General features: G+C 42.6%; 1 protein-coding gene across 1 annotated transcript in view; it reads right to left on the bottom strand.

Moving 5' to 3' along the window:
- The window catches only part of CACYBP (calcyclin binding protein), a 79,179-nt gene that overhangs the window by 21,980 nt on the left and 43,575 nt on the right, over positions 1–13,624 (bottom strand). The window contains exons 3-5 of the mRNA XM_078641936.1: positions 11,304–11,400; positions 5,704–5,803; positions 3,056–3,150 (exon numbers count right to left, since the gene is read on the bottom strand). Coding sequence (XP_078498062.1) covers positions 3,056–3,150; positions 5,704–5,803; positions 11,304–11,400 — 292 coding nt within the window. The remainder of the gene's footprint in view (positions 1–3,055; positions 3,151–5,703; positions 5,804–11,303; positions 11,401–13,624) is intronic.

Genomic DNA, 13,624 nt, shown 5'->3' with positions numbered 1-13,624 from the left:
TCAATAATTCCACGGACTCGTTAATTCTCGCTCCGGTGCCTTCTCGACTCACGGGTTCACACTCTGCGACTCTGGGCAATAGATTGCTTAATCTCCACATCGGCCCCTCGCGGTGGGATGCCTGGCTTTCACCTTGTGGATACCCTTCCAGGGTTATCTCACAGGGGAATACCAGGACGGGTTCCCTAAGCAAGCGCGGAGATGCCCCAGGGTAAGTCCTGCGCTATATAAGTTTCATACATTTACATTTACATTTACATACTTAGGCCACGCCCCCTCCAAGGTTCCACCCTATCATCACATGGTGACTTTTGTTTTTAGAGTGCAGGTCTTCATCTGCTAATGCCTACTGAAAGTAATCTCCAAAGTGGTAGGAAATTACAATCTCTTTACAATAAGGTTTTTCGGATTTTGAGAAGTGTGCTTGCTGCTGTTTGATCTTGAATGCTACTCTTTCCACGGAATCACATTTACATATTTCTTAATGCCATGTGATATTGCTGTATTCCCAGTAACCGACAGAGCGGCTTCACACATGAAGATCTTAATCTCCTATAGGGATGCAAAAAATATAAAACATGACCCTCAGTTTCCTTATAATGCATGAACGCTGGACATCACTCGTGTTATTGTCCAAAGAGGGACCACATATTCATAAAAGATGCTATTGATAAGATTCGCAACCTAAACTTCACATGAAGGGTCCTGGCTGAGAAAGGTTGCAATAAATCCAAATATTCTTGAAATGTATGGTCTCATTTGGTTGGTAAGAATCAGTAGACCCATAGAGGATGAGGACTGCAGTGTCGCAATCGTGCATAACTACAGTCTCTCCTTCAAGATGCAATGGGCACTTGACGTAAGAGGTGTAGTATCAGTCCAAAAATTAGCAAACCCCAGTTCTGTCAGTGTATTCTCAGGCAAGGGTTAATTTGTATGCGGTCTTCTACCAACATCATGCAGGCGTTCTCTATGTGGGTCAAGTTCTTTTGTCACCCAATTTCAAAGCCTGTACAAGATCGGCCTCAGTATGGAAAGTCTGATTATGGATTTCAGAGCCAAATCAAGCCTGATCGGAAGCAAAGGGATAATCTTCGAAAGGCTCAATAGGGATCTTATAGAGAGAAGTTCTCAGCTTTCCCAAGATGTTCTACATCACAGGGTCTCCAAAGCTCTGTGTCTTACAGTGCAACACGTACAGCCTCGGCTCTGTATATCTCAAGGGCCAGACGCACAGGACGGTATGAAGCGTGCCAGGCAAACTTAATTACCACCCTTTGAGTCCAATGGGTGTTGCGCGCCTGATGCCAATGCTTGTTCTCTTTAGTTGAACTGATCGCGATCTCCCTCCCTACACAGCGCTCTGTCACCCCCCCCTCCCCCCATGTGCCTCCCTGCACACTGCCCTTTCACCCCCGTGATGTGCCTCCCTGCACAACGCCACCTTCACCACGGAGCTCTGCTGTGAGCCCTGAATTCATGTGCACTGCCTGCGCCCCAGGGTAGAAGGAGCCCCATGTGCTGTGCCTGCTTAGAGGACCCCTCGCGCATGCTGAGCATGCTCATAGGAGCCCCCCACGATTGCTGCGCCTGCTCAAAGGAGCCCCCCTCCCGTGCCACACTGGGCCCTAAACACCCCCCAAGGCCGCTGCAGCTTCCGGCGAATTATGGGCGCAGATCATCTACAGCGGGAACACCGGCCACCAGCTGGGCAGTGCCACAGGCCCCTCGGGCACCGGCCGTCGTCCCGCCCTGCCGATGCGAACCTGACTACTAGTAAACTAGCGCTTAGAGACCAACGGCTCGACGGAAAGCACTAGACAAAAGCTGAAGCCCTTCAGTCACTCACCAGTGTTCTGCGGTGAAAGGCGCCCTCTGCTGGATGGTCAAGGGGGTGCCCTTTGTGCCACCCCCAGGTGCAGGTCGATCGGCGGCAGCAGCTTCTCGGCGCTAGAGTGCAGGGCGCCTGGACACGCTGGGGAGTCAAGGACAGGGAGTGCGCACTTGCTGCTCACTCAGGAGGGCTCCAGGGAGGGACTGAGCCTGAAACAGAGAGGAGGGGCTCTCCCTGGAACGGCCAATCAGAGTGCGGAGGACGTGCTACACACGCCCCAAGGAGAGACGGGGGTCACCCTCGCCCCATTCACAGCCGGACCTCCCAAAACACAAACTACGTGCTATGTGTACAGCACGTGCACTAAACACAACCACACAAAGCCCAACCCCACACGGAAACAACACACGTCCTCATAAGTGACTGCAGTGCACCCTAATAAACTTTACACCTTCAAACCTCCCACTAAACTCGGACATTTATTTTACGCGTTTTTATATAGCGCGCACTTTACTCGAAGGTGTCAGAGCGCTTCCCAATAGGAACAGTAATGAAACATGAGGAAAAAGTACAAGTCAGCATGTTACAAAAGCAAACGCTACGTTACATAAGGCAATAGTGACAATTGTGCATGTATCAAGAGCAAACAAAATACAAGAGGTAGCAAACGATACTTTACAAGAGGAAAAAAGTCAGGTCCCGGCATGCTGTGATTGGCTGACGTCACGGGGGTGTCCCGGGCAGGCAGCCAATCACAGCGCGGCCCGGGAAATGACGTCACTGGGGTGTCCCGGGCCTGCAGCCAATCACAGCGCGGCCCGGGACACACGGCAACAAGGGGCGGGGCTTAAAAAAAGACCCAGAAACGCCCCCGAATCGCGTTTTCTCTGGAAAACGTGATTGACGGCCAATCTCTTCCAATGGCTAGCCTCCATTTATGGAGCTAGCCAATGGAAGACGGGGGGCGTTCCTGTCTCCCCTACTATACTCATTAAGTTTTCGCCTGCGCGAAAAAGCTGCGCAGAGCGCAGCTTTCGCCAGGCAAAACCTAAAAACAATATTGGAGTCAGATTATGGGACTGGTTCCTTTGCTACTAAGGCACAATCACAAAGCAGCGTGGAATTTATTGCAAGCACATTTTTCTAAAATAAAGACGGAGGTAATGCCATGCCCAGTTTCAGCTAAAAAAAAACAGTAGATGCAGAGGATTTAAAACTCACTTTTTGTCTTTGAGCTGCTTCTCCACCTGGGTTAGGTACTCCCAAGGTTGGTCAGACTTCTTCTTACACATTACAAGAACGGTGTCCGTCTTAATCTACGAACAGGCATAAAATAAAAATAAAATAAAAAAAACACATGGGGCAAAGGGACAGTTTTCTATTTTAACAAGTCAACTCACTATACTTCTTCCATAATATTTATTGCATTTGTCCATGGAGAATTCAAAGATTTAAATATATAGATCACAATCAGGCAGAGATATACACAAAGGAAGGAGATATCATCAAACGTACTTGGAATGAAGGAGGTGGAGAAAAGAAAAAGGGAAACAACAAAGCAAGTGAAGTAAAGAAAAACACGAGCAAGAAAAGGAAAGTACAAAGGAGCAGAATGACGAGACAAAGCTGACAGATGGATAAAAGGGCTATTAACACCATGGTGAATTTAAGAGACATCTATAAATGTTAAATTAAAACATATGCAGCCATTTGTACTAAATACTAGTGCTCGGTTGGTGAATAACATAAAAAGAAGCAAGGCAGAATGAGAACAGGAATATGGTGGCAAAGCGAAAGGTTACAATGGTTTGATTTTGAATCCATAATAAGAAATTTGAAAAAAATACATTTTGTTTGTGATGCTCTCAAAGTAAACAGCAATATCGAAAGGAAAAAAGACGTGCAGAACGTGAGGAGAAAGCATGGCAAGGCATGAATACAGAAAAGAGAGATGACGTTTAGAAGTATGACGTATTTTTGCCTTAGTTGAAAAAGGGTTGATTTGTTGTGTACAGTACAATTACAGCCACCAAACACAGGCCGGAAATAATAAAGGATTGGAGAAGGAAAAAGAGGAATAAATCACATTAAGAATGAGGAAAAAATTGAAAGTGGTGGAGATGGCCTTGGTGAAGGCAAAAGCCAGAGGGAAGGAAGGAGTACTTTTTGAAATCTTTAATAGGTTAAGGGATCAAAAGCAAGCTGTAAGACTCCATTGGAGCCATGGAGCACACAGGTTTAATAGGCCTCGGTTGAGGTGATTTGGTTTGCCTCAAGTGTCCTGGGGCTAATTTATTACGACTTGGAAAACTGAACATTAAGTACGCCCCCTTGGCACTTGACTCACAGGGTAGCGGGGCAAGCAGTCCAAGGCTTACTCAAGGAGGTGGTGGAGAGGTAGAGACTCAAATCAGAGTCTCTCACTACAGTGCTCAATAAATCAGTAAACCAATGCTTTATATTAAAAAAATACTGTAAGTCATATGGAAAAATAGGAAAGCCAAAATCTGTGATCAAGTGATTCGGCCCTCGTCCAAGGCTATGCCTGAAGAGGCATGGCCTTACAGTTTCTTTTCACCAAAATATACCTTTCTCTAGTATGAGAAGATGAAAGGTAGATCAAAAGTCACCCACTTCACTATCGGGTCACTAGGGCCACGCTGGCACGTTTACTTACTTGGTGCTTGCGTGAGTGAGACGCCTCAAGGCCCAGATGGGGGCAGCAAAGGACGTAAAGAAGGCACTGGCTCGTCACTACCACTTGCAGTACCAATCTCTAATTCATACACGGCAGAAATTTCGATCTTTCAGCAGAAAGCGTCATACATTTCAAGTGATGACCCCCTCACCTGACTTGGAAGCTGGCTGTTGGAGACAACAGCTTCAGATCTCAGTAGAAAAGTCCTGGAACAGTGACTCAGGATTTCAGTCCACATTTAAACCACGTTCGTTTATGTATTCCCATATCACAGTTCTATGCCTGGTTTAGGGTGTTCTGAAATCTTGTGTATCAATCTGCAGACACTAAAGCTACCGTCTATCTCCAAATGTCAGCAGGAAGCATGGATGTAGGCAGGAGTATTTTATTCTGAGAATCCCACAATGGAGAACAAAGGGTAGAGAAGTCTTTAAAATGTGCATGAGTATTTTGTGAGTAACCACAGGTGAATAAAAGACCGGTCATGGTCAAAGGATTACGCTTCCCTTATCAAGACATGGTTGTCTTCTACCTAACTAAATCACCCATAACCCTGATGGAGGAGATGCCTGAAGGGATAATAAGAGCAGACCTGACAGAAGGGTCACCAGTCATCCCAAATGTATAGGCTAGGGACATCTGAAATCTGTACAGTCTGGCAGGCTAACCCCGACCACTATTTTGTACATCATACTTACAATAGAAATTCAAGATGGTGTCCCCTGTCCCTACAGCCAACCATGGTTCAAACTTGATTCATCCTACCATGACCACATAGTGCCACACACAGTATACAAATTCACGGCAGGACCAAAAGGACATTACATCCTGGAGCAAACAGGTAAAAAGGACTTTTCTAGCTCCACAAATCACAACACAGTCGGGAGCGGACAGTCACAACTATGAAGGGCATGCATGTTGCCCACTACCCCCAACTACAGACCGAGCTAAGCCACGATCTCTAGGCAGACGTTTTGTGATGGCCAGGGAAATTTTAGACATGCAAAAAAATTCAAAGAAGAAAAAACAGTATAGGAGTTAAAGTAAAACAGTAGGAAAAGGGAAATGGGCAACACAGGTTGAGAAATGGAGACATAAGAGGACACAAGCTGGAGGGAACTGTGGAACTGAAGAAGACGAGCATGAAGTCACCAGATGCATAATGACTCACTTTTCTAGAGCTGCCTTCCACAGAGATGGGCTTCAGAAGGTTATTGATAATTAAGGAATGATTCTTCCCATTCAAATCCTTCACCAGCAGCTCAAAGGATCTGAAAAAAGACCACCAAACATTAGGCAGAAACCAATGCAACATACAGAAGGCAAGCCTTTGATAGCAAAAAACACTGGAGTTTTAAATATCTACAGATATCTATAATGTAAATCACGGATCTAGAGAACCAGTTCAGACGACCACCAACAATTCACCCCTAACCACTCGATCATTCACATGATAACCACTACCCCTCTTCCCAGCCACACAAAACTTTCAAACAAATTTTCACTGGTAATAATACCTTCCTATCTTTTAATGCCTCGTCAATTCAGACTTCTCCCAACATACCCCTAACAAAGAAGGGTTAAGTCAAGAAAGGCTCAAGCTGAATGGCTGGCTCAAGCTGGTCCCATGAGGACAAGAGAGTCAAAATAAACGTGATACCTGTAGGCTTGGCTCAGCTCTATTCCTCCCTGATGCAGTTTTGAAAGACGACAAAATAAATACATAAAAATAATAATAAAATAAAAACACGCTAGACACAGGAAAGTTGAATATATAAAACCTAAAACAATGTTTTGTGCTATGTGTCTGCAGCCAGACAGAGCTGCAATTCCACTTGTGCCACACAGAATATCTACAATTGGAGAGCAAATTCTGCGGGAAGCTAAATTCCTCTTTGATTTGAAAGTCGATTAAATTGCCATAATGAATGTGTTGATGCTGTCCCTCTTAACTGTTTGTAAAGTCAGGGGTAAGCAGTGATATTAATAACGAAATAGCTATCTGTCATATTTTGATATACCTAGTCAGATTAAATTAATAAATGATACTTAGATTTACTGACCCTAGTGTACGAATTAGATTATGAAATTATTGCACAATAGTCACTGTGATTTTAAAGTAAAAGGAGAGCAAGAAGATATTCAACCAGATGCTGACAAGAATCTAACCAGAAAACCGGAGTTCAAAAACATCATAATCCAGATGTAAGATTACTTTGAATTAATTTAGCTCTGAATCTGTGCTGTATAATAAAAACCCTTGCTTATGTCAGGGCCACTGGAATTATGATTGTGTAAGAGGGGCGTTTTCCACACAATTATGGCATTTGCCTAATTTGCCATAATAGCCATCATCTGCTGCATAATCTGCAGATGTAAAAAAAAAAAAAAAAACGTTTTCCTAGCTCAAACGGCTTAAAAGTTACTAAAAGTTCATTGAAACGTTGCGACAGAGTAGAAGGCCCATTACAGAGGTTGCCTGGTCATCTTTCTGTTGCTTATTCCTTTTTTGGGGAGCTAAACGGATACTAATGAGGCACAACCGATACACAGATTGTGTAAAAATGACAAACTAATGAAGTAATACTATCACAAAATGTGCTGCATTACACCACATTAATTTGCCTTTTCTTGCTGTATAATTTACTCAACGCTTCAGCATAATTTGGCCCTCTTCTGCCGTATAATTCCAGTGGCCCTGACTTATGTAGGGTTTAATAGACAATGTTACTCAACAAAAAACAGCAATACAGGCCATTCGAATAGAGAACATGATAAACAGACATTTATTGGTTCACTTATAGCAGTGATGTCGTGGCACTAAGGTATATAAACTTACTTTTGACAGATTTCAATGCAGTACACTCTATTATATTAATAAACACATGGACAAAATCCACCCATACTGCTTGGTCACCTGGATTTTGTATGCCTTTTGCTGGAACCTTTGTTGGCTTTAGAGTTCTGTGAACTTAAACCCTGTTGACTAGTAGTAAAGTGCCTATACCCACCCCCCCTGAATATGGTTTAATTTGCATATTCATCTGTTGAGCACATTTAACTTGCCTGCAAGACCCTAGCAGGGCTCGAAAAATCATATAAAATGTTACAAGACCTGCAGGTCTAGAAACTTTAATGATCTACCCATCCTAACTGTAATGTACTTGGCCCGTGAACTGGTCTCAAATTGTGTGATCCTAGGCAAGTATTTTGTCTTATGGTGCCACCTTTTTCTTAATCACATAAGAGAGCCCCTTCAAATATGCAAGTTCACTATGTCTGCTGTACAAAAAACTCTTTATTTACTAGACTAAATGGTTGGTCCATATATAGCAAGAGGTCGAGCCCATATATAGGGTACAAATGATCCCTGACTTGCCTCTTATTTCACGAATAGCATGGTCATCTAGGCAGCAGCAGTAATGATTCCCAGTTCATGTTTAAAAACTCACTTTTCATAAATATATTACCAAAAGCATGATGTGGTAGTGCACTGTCATTTGCAGGCAGCATATTTTCCATTGAAATGGCCAAAAAACGTTCTCACTAACATGTGGTTTTACTAATAATGGCGCATAAACAATGTTTGGAAATTCATTTTTAGCAAAAGTATTTCAGATTTGCACATCACCAAGTAAATTTCCTCATTTGTTTTGATCCTATAAAATTATTGTTTTCACTACAGAATTACACAAACAGGTCTTCATAACTAGTGAAATATATTTGAAATGTTGAACAGTTCACTTAGCTTTTTCAGCTGTTAAAAAGGCTGACCTCTTACAGCCTTTATTTAACATGCATGGCACATATTTACTTTACAAAATCCTCTAACTTTAGTCACAGAAAGAAAACTAAGGGGCTCATTGGGATGGCGCCCTAACGGAGAACGTGACCGCCCGCCATAAGGGCAGGGGTCCCGTAGGGGGAATCAGGATGTGCCCGCCAGTGTGGCGGGCACGTCCTCCATGTTTTGCATTGTGGCGGGCGGTGCACTCTGCACCGCCCGCCACAATGCAAAACACTTGTGAACGCATTGGCATGTGCAAAGCGGCAGGCACCGCGTGGTGCCTGCCGCTTTGCATATGCAAATGTGGGGGGGTACCATAGGTACCCCCCTGTCCTCCCCCTAAACCGGCTTCACCTGGGGGCCCCGCAGGGGGCTGCCGCAGCAAACACCGCCTGCCTTTCCGTGGCGGCAGTGCCGCCGCGGAAAGGCACCTATATGTGGCCATTGTAATATGGCTGGCGGTGTGACACCGCCACCATATTATTCCATTACCGCTGCGACCGCGGTGGTAAAGCGCCGGACGGTCTTTCCGTCCGCCGCGCTCCCCCCTGCCATCCTAATACGGCGGGGGGGGGGAATCCGGGCATAGGTGTCGGGCGGATTGCCTCCGCCAGTGGCTACCGCCAGCCTGGCGGAGGCAATCCGCCCGACATCATAATGGACCCCTAAATGTAGGAAGACAAACTAACTTTTGACCTGTCTCTGAAAGCCAGCAAATGTGAAAAGATAAAATTCAAAGGCATTTTTATTGCTCTTTCAATATGTGAGCAATTAAATGCCTTTAAATCTTGTTGTCTTGTCACATTTGCTCTGCTTTCAGAGACCAAGGTCAAAAGTCAGTTTGTCTTTCTATATTTACTTAAGTTAGAGGATTTTCCACTCACCCAAAGGGCAAGTAGTCCCTGAAAATATCTGGTCCTGAATAAATCTTGCTCGACAATGGGAGTGGATTTTTCGAGCCCTGCCTGATATATGGTGTAAAAAGTGCACCCAGAGCCTAAAAGTTAAGTCATTTAAAGTGACTGTAGCAACTTTTGTGCCATCCACTACAGTATCAGCGCAAACATGGCCTCGGGCCTACCATTGTAACCTCACTTCTGCAGTTTAAACCTGCAATGCAAAATGTTTACATAACCCTTTGACTAAAAAAAAAGAAGGAAATCACCTTTTTAAATATTAGTAAGTCACTCCTATGTAAGCCTTGTAGCCCAACAGGTGGGGCAAGTATATTAAAAGGTAGGGCATTTAGAAAATTAATACTGCCATGTCCCTACAATGACAGGGTCCTAAAAGCAATTTTCGCTGTGGCAGGCCTGGCTCTCCTGCAAAACAAGAATACGGAATAAAATACTGATATCTCAGATATAAAAGCAGCATGAAAATTAAAAAACACTAGTTGTGATGGGTCCAATTGAATGGTGAAGTTGGATCTTTAATAAATATTAAGGAAAAGTCGTTTTTAGAAAGTTACTCTTTTCCTCCCAGAACTGTCAGGGGGCTAGTTAGCAAATGCCTATGCCAGCTCTCTGACCTGAATAGGTGTGAAATGCCTCCTAGGTGCAAACAGGCTGACCTGAATAGACAGAGAAGACCACTCTGAGCTCCAAAGAATATGCATGGTGGGGGGATGTGGACCTCTTTTTTGCAGCAGTGTCAAATCCTGCTTGACAGGTCTTTTGAGTCACATGTAACACTTGAGGCATACTTGAAAGGAAGAGAACAGGATGCCAAGACATTTCGTATAGATCTACTGTTTGGTTGTTGAAGGGCCATCCTTTGTCGTACCAGACTGGTCTATGGGTTTCTTGTGGGTACAGTGCCTGCTTTAAACTGGACTTTAATGTTAGATGTTGGGGGACGCAAGGATTACCATAGTAACCTCAACACATACCTTCAGAGCCCAATATTAGTGTGGCCGAAAATAAAAATGCCCCGACTCCAGGCATTTTGGGCCTGTTTCAAGTACGATAGACAGGTCTACCCTGCTCCCTCTTGTACCCAAGAAGTGGACTCCAAGAGTCAACTGGCTGACCTCTTGTGCAACTACAGGAAGACAACGAGCTTCAAGGCATCTTTTCCTGAAGTTACCGGCTGACCAGTCGCAACTAGATTTAGACAGGACCCAGCTGTTGGTGTCTACTTCACACCATTCGCGTCCCTACGTGCCTCCCCTGAGGTCCTGGGGGTCTTAGAAGTGTTCTCCTGTGGTTAACTGGGACTTAAAAGACGTAGTCAGAAGATACCATCTTGGAAGGACGAACCTGGTTGGTGTTTCAGACCAGCACTCCATCTCAGTCAACTTGCGTCTAGGCCCCCCTCTAGCACGATCCACTTAGACTACGATTTTTGCCTACAGGTTTCTAGTGTTATTTCCAATTAACGCATTTAAAAATTCATGTCTTCAGTTCCCCTTATTAGATTTTTGCTGTTTTGTACATTAAATGTGCTAATTTTCTAATTCATTTTGGGATTTGTATTGCTTGGCATTTTGACTTTATTCAGGTTTTGGTACTGCATAAATACTTTACACATTGCCATGAGTGAAATCTGTCTGCTCTGTGCTACAGCTAACATGGGACTAAGCCCAGGTAATTTAGTGACTTTAAATGACCACCCTGACAAGAGTTGCCATTACTCTTTGGGGTAGGCAGTCTGCTATGCCAAATAATAATCGCATTTCTTACAACATGCATTCAAGAAATAGTTTTATTTTTAATCTAAAAGGATCTATGATTTTAATATGATTGCAGTATTATTTAACTGTAGAATCTTTTAATGACTTGGCTTATGCTTGGTCTCATTGGGGCACTCAAGACTATTAGCTCAGCTATTCCTAGACAGCTCACTCAAGTTTAAAGTTGCTTTTATTGCAGTTTGCACTTTAGAACTCTTTTCTGACTATTATGTACCAATGTCCTAAAAACATGCAACAGAGACAAAAAAGGTACAGTTCTGGCAAGCAGAAGCTGGACTAATTAACATACTTCTCTGCAAAATGAACCTGTACGTTTTCCGCTGGGATTTTGTGAACTCCACTCAAGGTGATATAGATTTTCACAAATGCATTGGATTGGTCCCAGCCTACAAGAGAACAAAAGACAATAGAAGAAAAAAAATTAGAAACACCAAATGGTCATGTCTAAAGGTTCTTGGCCACAGGATACCCTTTCACTACAGTTCTTTTTGGTCAGGAAATCGAATATGCTGGCACACAAAAACTTCAAATCCCATTCATTCTACTCATCATTTCTGCATTGTCTTAGCACACACTTAACAAGCAACGCATTGTACTGAATCAAATACTTCCACTTTTGCATTTGGACTTTGCTTTAATAGATAAATAAATAAGCCATTTTAAACTTAACAAAAAAATATCAACTAAAATGTTAATATCTTAAAATTAATTTAAAAAATAACGGAGACACGCTAATTATGCATTTAAAGTTAAAAAAAAATTAGGGGAGTGGCTTCCATCAAAATATTATGCTAAATAATTGAATTAAATAGAAATACATTTTGACGAAATTTTGAAAATAAAATATTAAAATTAGTGAAGGTTTAACATCCTAATTAGTTTGAATATATAAATCAATTACATGAAATTAAGGTTTGATCTAATTCTACTTAAAGTACTTCGAAATAAAACAGAAAACTTGACAGTAGGAATTGCAAACAATTCAAATATAAACCAAATATAGAATAATCACATTTAATGTAACTGGCATCAAAAAGTATACAATTATTTGATTGCAAGGATTTGGCAAGCCACATTATTTTTTGAATTTTTTGTTTCAAATAAATTAAAAGTAGGAAAACAAACTGTCCTTTTTTTGGGGGGGGGGTTTCTTTATTGGTATTTATGTCAGCAGATAGAGATAACAACAATAAAAAAAACAATCCAACCCATTAAAATCAAATTATGGCCATTATCCCCAATCTCATATTACAGCGTTATTCCATTTACACACATTAGATCATAAGTTCATATATTAGATCCATTTTGACAAAGGAGACCACAGTTTCTGACCCATTAAGCTTTTTCCTCCTTCCTTTTGATTTGTATACCGCCATCTCCAAATAATATGTAGAAAGTAATCTAGTTTTCCAGTTGCTGAAAACTGGTGGATCCATATCAAGCCACTGAGATGTTATACAAAGTCGAAAGATAGACATACAAATAAATAAAAATCCTTCCTCTGCTACAGTTCTAGGACTAGTTAAACTTTCCTGTAGCCCTAGAATAACCAATTCTGCCGAAAGTTGAATCCGGATACTTAAACTAACATTAAAAAAATATTCAACATCCTTAATAAATTGACTCAGTTTGGGACACTGAAAAAACATATGAGCAGCATCCGCCGCAATTAATCCACACCGATTACATTTATTCCCTCTTGTGGATTTCCACTTTGCTAGTTTTGCAGGAGAATAATATAAATCAAATATGGACATGAAATGTTGACTCTTTAGCGAGCCATTAATTAAAACTTTTGTAGACAGTTCAATTAATCTGTCCATATCTACTTTATCCACCCCCATTTGTTTTGCCATTTATCCTCCCACATCGTCAAGTCATCCACAAGATTTACAACCATTAATTGATAAATAGGACCTATCCTGGATCTTACTCGAATTGCTTCAAGGACCTTAACTTTGGTAAACGAAATTTGACCCAGAGTTATTTTCTGCTCTAAAAAGCTGTGCAACTGGAGATATTTAAAAAATTCTATCCGAGCTAAATCAAATTTCTGCTGCAAAAACGAGAAAGAGGCTATCTGATACCTTTGAAATAAATCTCCCAATTGGCGTATGCCTGCTCGGTACCATCTCAGAGTGACCTGATCTCTAAACACACCTGGTAATACAAGGCAGTTATTTAGTGGAGTGTAATAGTTTAGATTTGAGTACAGGCAAATTCTCTTTTTTATTTTTCTCCAAATTTCAAAAGCCGTCGAAATGATTTTAAATTTAGTTTTTAGGTTTCGCCCTGGCGGTAGCACTGCGCAGCAGTGCTCGCGCAGGGCGAAATCTTATGATCCTACAGTGTGGGGCTTTGTCTCGCCTTCTCTTCCATTGGCTAGCTCCATAAATGGAGGCTAGCCATTGGAAGAGATGGTTGTCAATCACTCTTTCTCAGTCACGATGCGATTCGGGGGCGTTTCTCGGTCTTTTTTTAAGTCCCGCCCCTTGTTGACGTGTGTCCCGGGCCGCGCTGTGATTGGCTGCCGGCCCGGGACACCCCCGTGACGTCATTCCCCGGGCCTCGCTGTGATTGGCTGCCGGCCCGGGACACCTCTGTGACGTC

Source organism: Lissotriton helveticus, chromosome 1_1 (genome assembly GCF_964261635.1).
Source record: "Lissotriton helveticus chromosome 1_1, aLisHel1.1, whole genome shotgun sequence".
NCBI lineage: Eukaryota > Metazoa > Chordata > Amphibia > Caudata > Salamandridae > Lissotriton > Lissotriton helveticus.
Note: the sequence above shows the minus strand (reverse complement) of the source record. Positions and strands in the feature narration are given on the sequence as shown.